Here is an 8,567-nt window from a genome sequence, read left to right on the forward strand (position 1 = left end):
ATTTGATAAGAATTATTTTTTATTTATTTGCTCAACAAGTTTTCGAAATTGCTTGATACTAAAGTAATTAAAATAGATAGAACAATAAACCAAAATCATTTGAGTGAATATATAATAAATTTATTATTATTTTTCAGACTGCATCCGATGCTATTGATCTACGTTATGCATAAAAAAACGCATATTTATATATATTATATATAGTAAAATTCAACTGTTTTCTCGTCACGCTTCCATCTCAATGTGCATTTGCAACGACTTTCGCTGCGCCTCTTGCAATAGTCTCTTCTCTTGGCTTAGCAGCACCGTGGTCAATTCCAGGCTCGAATCTCGAATCTAAAATTCAAACACATCATAAACTTTGGTCAAAATGTTTCCTCATCATCATGTTGCATGTTGTTGCTGCTGACGCGGGTGGCCTCCATTGCCACTTGCAGCTGCGCCTCTTGTGGCATCCTCCTGCCCACCCACCAGCTTCCTCTTCCACAATTTGCCGTGCTGTTGGCGAACATTCCACCCACTGTGGCAGCTACCTGATTGTTATTTATCGTCTGGACATTATGAAAGCCGCCGAGTGCAGAGAGGGCTGGAAGGCGTGGCACACACTCACGCAATGTGCGGCAGCTGGTACATAAATCGTATAATGAGCTCCACAGTGACTGTCAAACTGTGAGGCAGCATTGTTCGTCTGTAGTGGAGCGCGTATCAGAGGCTGTTTGTATGCTCGGATAAGCATCGATCCAACAGCAAGATGAAGAAGCAGAAAATGACGCAGAAGAAGAGGCAGAGAGCGAGGAAGGCAAAAAAAACATTGTCCGTTGCATCTACTTACAGTGCGTTGTCTGTTGCGGGTTGTTGTTGCTGCTGCTGTGGTTGTTGCTGTAGCTGTCTACGTCGCATCAAAAACGCACAGTGGGTCAAAGTCATGATACAAAAGTAATAAATTACAACATTTTTAATTTCAATATAAATTAAAATAATTAAAAAATGGCCTATCTACATATTATTATACATGTTTAGGCTTAAAATCTAATGAACTAAAAATAAAATAATTTTATTTTAAGTTTTTCAACTCTTATTCACGTTTGTATAAGAATTTAAAACAAACTCATTTCCAATTTTCAGATCAAATTTGAAAGTTAATTGTTTTAAGCATGCCAGCTGGAGCAATCTTTCAAATATTTTAAGTTTTCATCTATTTTCCACACTTGCCAGCGGATGCCAAGCAAAAATTCTTCATTTTCGTCACAACAGTTAAGTGCTGTGCGAACTTTGTTGCTCTTGTCTCCACCCATTTAGTACTCTGCGCTGCTGATCAATCAGTCAATCAGTCAATCATTCAATGATTCATTTACCTTACATAATTTATAGACAACATTTGCTGCTCCACTGTGCGCTGTTCGACTCACGTGGCTGATTTCATAAAGACGATAGCACCAGCGTCAGCCCCAGCCACAACAAGAGTAGTAGCTGCTAACGGCTGCCTTTTCCTTGGAACAACAAATAAAACAACACAAAAAATAATAAACAAATTTTGCCTTCGCCTGTCTATCTCTCTCGCTCTCCCTCACTCTCTTTCTCTCTCTCTCTCTCTCTCTCTCTGTCTGCATTCGGCTAATTTGAAACTTTTCCCCAGACACGTCTTCTATGAAAAACGAAACACAGCTTACTTCCATTTCAGTTCACTGGGCTGCCCAAGCTCTGCCCCGCTCTTTTCAGTGCTACTTCGCTCTCCCACTCTGCCACTCTTCGCTCTCGTCTCTCTGTTTCTTCACCTCCTTTCAGCTGATCGTCTGGAGGCTGAGACGTTTACTTTATGGTCGCTTCGGGCACTTGGTCACATTTTGTTTACTTGTTTAACAACCAGATTAGCAACAGCCACAACAACAACAACAACAACAACAACAACAACAAAATTATCAACAACAAAAACTTCTTGTACAACCTCCAAACACGAGTCGGCGGCGCCTTTTGACCCATTCGCTAACATTTTGTTGTTTATTTGTTTATTATTTAAAATATTATAAAATAGGTTTCGTTTAACGGAAATGTAAAACATGAGAGTGTTTAAAACAAATATGGAATAAGACCTATTAAATCTAGTTTAATGTCAAATTGATAATAATGATAAGATGAAATAAGAGCTTGGCAGACGGGCCTACCCGACTATTTAAGAAAAGAATCGAATTGCCACGCCCCGCTGGTCGGCTTTTATTACACAGTAAAGCGTTCTATAAAAAAGTCAGTCGAATCGATAGCAATGCGGACAGTGTAAAAAACTAATATACAGTTGTAATCACAAAAATAGTAGTACGAAATGTTGTACAACACAATTTGGTGATGCACTCAATACTTTGAAAACTTTTTGAAATGAAATTAAAAATTAAAAAATTTTGTATAAATTTTAATAGTTTGTTTTGGTTTCAAACTTTAGTTTCTTTTATACTTATTATTATTTTAGTTGTTCATCAAAATTGTTGTGACAACTAAACAACTAAAAAAAACCTATTAAACATTATTATATTTTATTTTTTATTATATATTATTATTATACACATTTCTTTGGTCTAATACTTAGTTGTTTTCTATTGTTTTTTATAGCTGCTTGGCACCTGCGTGGCATGGAATCAATAAGCTACCTGTTCATATGTTGCTCAAGTCAACGGCTGACCTAATTCGTATTTTATTTCTTTTGCTCTTGTCTATTCTCTTGCAAGTTAGTTTTAAGTCTTCCTGTAGGGCTTTCAGGCTTCTTCTGATAGTGAATGTGATAGGAGCTGTGCATCAAACAATATTTTCAATTTATTTATAAAATATCTAGCAGGTAAAATTCTCTTTTCTGCCGAGATCAATTATTATAAAATAAAAAAAAGCCAATTAACTAGATTCCAATAGCTAAAATATAACATACTAAAAACCAATTACTGTTGATACATTTTATTTGTAACATAATATTGATATTTATTTTCTTCAACTACTTTCATCCAGCACTATTATTTCTATGAACAATCGCTCTCCAATGCATCTCTCTAACATCGTGGAAAAATAATAAATTCTGACCAAAAGTAATAGGGTTTTTGTGTAATTGTATTCTTTATATTCTATGCTAAACAAATAGAGGGCATTATTTTATTTCTAATCGAATTAAGTACCTTTTCATCTGGTTTATGTTTTGTAAAATGCAGCAGTATTATTTTATTATCTGCATGAAATCATATCACTTCGTGAAGGGTTCTGTAAATTGTTTTTAGTAAAGCGCAGCTTTGGTGTTGCTATATAAAATACAAATAGCTGTCTTAAAGACATTTTACTATAAAAGATATAAGCATAGTGACATAAATTTAATAAGCATTTAATAATTTTTATTAACTTTTCATCTTTTGTATCTTTGCATTTCACACTTTATTCTACTACTACTGAAGACCGTTAAATATGTGGTCTTATTTTTGGTGTCCAGCACACTTCTCTCTGCTCCTATTCACATGACATTTAAGCTTTATTCCGCATTATAAATTTTGGCTTTGTCAGCAACGATTTGGGCAGGCGGAAACGGAAATGGACAGAAAACCGACTTCGCTGCAGTCGAGTTACGAAATTCAAATTCTGTGTTTGAGAGCCTTTGGCCTCTAATCAGGAGCAAGCGCTGATAATTGCCTGGTCAATGGAGTTGGGCGGCTAGGCAGCTGGGCGTGAGCCTGTCCATCGCCCCATCACCACCCCCAGCCCCATCCCCTATGCTGAGCAATCTAATAGGGCGTGAAATTTGAAAGCTTTTGCGTGGCAAATTCATGTGTGCAAAATTTGCAACGGGGGCATGTGGGTTTGGCAAGAGGTTGAAAGTGGGGCGGTGGACAGTAAGTGCTTAAAGTGGGGGCTAATGAAACTCATTGCATGGCACATTGCACATTGGCAGAGCTACCTGGTATCTTGTCGACGAGTCCAGTTCGTCCCGCTTGCGTTTGACCTTTGGGTTCAGGCCGTGGCTCACGTTTATTGCAACGTTTTCATTTCCTGACCGAAACGAAAATGATTTACATAAATGTAGAAGAAAATGAAATTTGGCTAAAATGCAGGTAAATGAGTTGAGCCGAAGGAAAAAAAATTCAAATTTTTAATATACATTATATATATATATATAAATATACATACATTAGTTTTTATTAATATTTTCCTTTCTTGTTACATTAGTAAAAAATTGTATTGTTCTTTAGAAATTTATTGTTAATATTTTTAGATTATATTAAAAATTATTAATTTATTTATTTATTAAAACATTGAACGATTTTGTCAATATATAAATAATTGTAAATTGTAATAATATTTTTTTATATTCATTTTTTTATATTATTCGATTGGCGTATTTGTAATATAATTAAATTAGAAAAATATGAAAATTTTGTAAATTTATTTATATTTTATTTTACATTATTTTGCAAGAAAAAATAAGAGACTCTATGAAATAGGTGAAGAACTAAAATAACAACAATGTTAGTTTAACCGTTATAACAATGTGGCTAATGGCCGGCAACAACTGTTTTTAATGCTTTCTTTTTGTCGCCCAATGATAAAAGGCAATCAAAGGCAGCCGCCCCATCCCATAGCCCTTTGCGAGCAACAGCTGTTGCGGGACAAAACGTTAAAGGTAAAGGCAAAGTGTGCCCAAGTGACCCAGAACTTGTTGTGGGTGGGAGGTGCTGAATGTAACTGCGCCCACTTCGAATGTTATATTCGCTCAATGAAAAAATGGCCAGCAATAGCGCAACGAAGGCAGCCAAAACAGTTATTTGTTGTGACAGACTGCTAACAATATAACAGATGCTGTGTATATTTATCAATAACATCATATAAGAGCTAGTAACAGTGGCAAGTTAGTAATAACATAAATGGTAACAGCTACTCACTTACATATGTGCAGCATTACAATTTAAAGTTAACAGTTTAAGAGAAGTGTAACATAAGCAGAGGCAAAACTTACAGTGAAGAGACGAACTGGGCAAATAACATCGTCGAGTGCCTAACAGACTAAAATATTCAATTTAAAACGCGCGTGAATTTCTGTTGGTATTTTTTAGTATTTTTTAATTCTCTTGGTAAATATACCAACCAATGATTAGAGATATAATAATATGGTGTATATTTTGGTTATCAAATTAAATGAAAGCATTAAAAATTGCTTTAGTTTTAAATAAAAATCTTATGTAACCGCAAGCTTTAATATAGTTTATAAAATTTTTATTTATTTAAACAAATTATTTAGAGCATTCGTGAAAATGTCGTGTGAACTTATCGACTGGCCGCCACTAGTTATCGGATGACTAGCTATCGCCTGCGCATCATAATAAAAGTTAAATTTACGGAAATCTTGCATTTAAATTACAATTTAATGATGGATGTAGTGAAAAAGAATAAAAAGTACTCCATTGTATTTCGCTGCACTGTGCCCAAATGCTCCTATTCAAGCAAACGGCTCTACAATCTGCAGCGTCATGAAAAAACCCACGGCAAGGAGCACTGGCGCTCCAAAAGATTTCCCTGTCCCTGTTGTGCCTACGCGGCAGCCACTCGGGCGCATCTGAAGCGTCATATGGGCAACAAGCATCCGACGGAGGATATATCGAAACACAACATAACTGTCCTCGCCTACGAAGATTTTGAGAAGCCGGCGGAACAATTAAAGTCGGATTCAGTGGAGCAAAAACGACCAAGGGAACAGCTGAAAGCCACGAAAGATAAACAAATAGAGAGCGAACAGGAACAGCAGGAGCAATTGCTTGTGGGCCCAGTTACAGTGCTGCAATTGGTGACGCCATTGAGTCCGCAAGCGAAGCCCATACCAGGTGAAATGTATTGCAATGTCTCATTGGAAGGCGAAGCCTTTCGCTTGATCCCTGTGGAGCTTTTGCCCGCAGAGGTGGTCAGCCAGGAGCTCTAACATCAATATACATAGCGAAAGCCACCGACCGATCTTCACATGTGAGATATTTTTTAAACACCTTGATGAGACAGAGGGAGAGAGAAAGAGAGAACAGCATAAATTATTTCCCAATACGTTTCTAATCTAATCTAAATTTTAGATCTATATTCTGGCAACCGGAATTGGAGGTATTCATAAACAGGTGCAGCTGCATTTAGTTGGAATGGAAAGGAATCACAATACAGGGCAAAGGAATATTCAGTCTACAAAGGAATCACAATAGAAAATCAAGCAATATTCAGTCAAATGAAATTAGTAATGAAATGAATGATTCAATTTATGATTGAGATAAGGATTTGGCAGAGATATGAGGAATGCGCAAGTATGCGCCACATACAGAGGACGGAAAACAAGTATGCCAAAGGATCGGCGCGATATATAGATCCTTCTCTGATTTAGCCAATTCTTCAATCAAAGATAATCTCACGTAGACTTAAAATCGGAGCCATGTATTGTACTAAAGTGTAGGGAATAGAGAGAATAAATCTTCCAGCAAGCGCAAACAGTGGACAAAATTGTTGTCAGCAATAGAAAATATGTCAATAATAGTATATAAGTATATTTAATGTATAAGTACGAACTAAACGGAAACAATTTTGAAGCCCATTCGCAAAGTGGAAAAACCTCAAATTTCGAAAGCGATAATTAACGTTTATATGGACTGTTGCCGAATAAATTGAAAGTGAAATTCATAAGTTCTTGTTACCAAATACTAAGTTTTTTTAAAAAGAATATTTAACTTATTTTTAAATTAAACATTTTAATATCACTTTAAATACAATTAACCTTAGATATATTTAGTGGGTACTAAGTGAATGTGCCTTTGTATATAATGTACGAGTAAGTTTAACAATAAACGATATATTTTAATACAGTTTTTAATTGTTTATATTAAATAAATTAGTATGAAATTTAAATACAACAGTCGGTTAGCAGAAATGTTATCTATTGTGCGCTCTGCCACTGTTAAGTACATTACAAGTATGAGAGAACGTTGCTGTTAACGCCACAGCCATTTTGAGTTTAGCAGCGGTAATTCATATCGCAGGTATAAGAGCAGTGTTTAGTCTGCATACGACTTCGACTTGGAACGGTTGGTGTTAGCGCGTCGCGGCAATGTGAGCGGCTAAATATCGAGTGCGAGTGAAACAGCAATAAAAAAGAAGTGATTTCGTGTGAGTGTGCAAAGAAGAAGCAAATCGAAAACGGAATAACGGTGCATACGCATGGAAATCAAACAAAAAACCGCCGAGTGCAACTGTAGCGCGTTTTTTTACAATAAAAATAAAATTTCAATTAAATTTAATAAATTTCTGAATTGTTGTCAACTGTAGCGCAGCAGCAGCATCAGCTATAGCTAACAAATACAAAGTGAAGTGCAAAAACAAAAACCGGTTCGCCTCTGCAACAGCATCAGCAGTGGCAACAACAACAGCAAAAAACTCAAAAGCAAAGGCAAAGTAAAGGAAGGCAAAGCCAAAGGCAGTGAAAGAATTTTTGTTGCTTTCTGGGTGTTTGTTTGTGTGAGTAAGTGTGCGTGTGTGTCCGTTTTTGTGTGCCTGTGTTAGTGCAAAGAAAAGGCAGCAGGAAAAGGCAGTTGGAATTTGTCGTTGTCGTTGCCGCTGCCGGCTTCGCTGCTGCTACTTTGATTTTTTGGGCCCAGGTGAAGAATTTGTATAGCCAATGCAAACCTGTTCAACAACAACAACACATGCAACAAAAACAACAACAACAAAACAAAACAGCGAAAAAAAAGTGGCACAAGTGAAAATTCCAGAGTTGCGAGCGTATTTGTTTGTGTGTGTGTTATTTTTTTGACAGTCTTGGCCAAAAGTGAAAATCAATTTGCTGAGTGTGCGCGGGCCACAAACACAAAGAGAGAGAGAGAGCGAGAGAGCGCACGAACCTTCGTCCTTTTGGGCCAAAAATACCAAAAAACGTACCAGGCGAGAATGAAAACGAAAACTTGACGAAAAATCTACCGAATGCCGATAAAAACAATAACAACAACGACGAAGAAGAGCAACACAAAGCAAAAAGTAAACAAGCTGTGCAATACAACAACTACAACAGCAACATCAGTAACACAGACAAAAAATAAAGAAAAGGTCAGTATTCTAGTTACGCCTATGTTAAATGCATAAATCGTATAGGACTTAAGAAGAATAACAACAAATATATATAAATTATATGTTTTCCAGTCCTGTGGTGACTGAAAGTTAGGTTGAGAGGCGACTGTGCCTCTTATTGCTGGCCTCGGGCTCAGACAATGAAATAAGCCATTTAACGAGCAAATGACGGAGTGAATATTTATTTAAGCGGTTTACTGGAAGAACGCTTTTTAACCCTGCTTTTAATTGTTCTTTTTTGAATAATCGAAACAGTTAATTTTATTGGTTTTTCTTATTATATTCACTATTTTTAGTTTTACTTATATGACACCAATTTTTAGCATGTCCTATCAGTACGAGTTAAAACACGAGACTGATCTATATTTTTACAAATCATAGCCTCACCGGCGTAAGTAGAGTTGCCCTTGCCAGGGCTGTTCCTTAACTTGTCTAGCACCCGATAATAAGTGTTGAATAATACC

The 8,567-nt window shown here is 36.3% G+C and overlaps 1 protein-coding gene across 1 annotated transcript; it reads left to right on the forward strand.

The window, feature by feature from the left end:
- The first annotated feature begins 5,300 nt into the window (after positions 1 to 5,300).
- Positions 5,301 to 6,674, forward strand: LOC111593787 (RE1-silencing transcription factor-like). Its single transcript, XM_023306809.2, has 2 exons — positions 5,301 to 5,973; positions 6,075 to 6,674. The coding sequence occupies exon 1, from the start codon at positions 5,312 to 5,314 to the stop codon at positions 5,930 to 5,932; it is 621 nt and encodes a 206-aa protein (XP_023162577.1). The 5' UTR covers positions 5,301 to 5,311; the 3' UTR covers positions 5,933 to 5,973; positions 6,075 to 6,674.
- Positions 6,675 to 8,567: the final 1,893 nt, after the last annotated feature.

This window comes from Drosophila hydei, unplaced genomic scaffold (assembly GCF_003285905.1).
Source record: "Drosophila hydei strain 15085-1641.00,03,60 unplaced genomic scaffold, DhydRS2 tig00000060-arrow-pilon, whole genome shotgun sequence".
Taxonomy (NCBI): domain Eukaryota; kingdom Metazoa; phylum Arthropoda; class Insecta; order Diptera; family Drosophilidae; genus Drosophila; species Drosophila hydei.

Excerpts from the sequence above, each read along its gene's own strand:
- LOC111593787 (XM_023306809.2), top strand. The coding sequence starts at position 5,312 with ATGACTAGCTATCGCCTGCGCATCATAATAAAAGTTAAATTTACGGAA.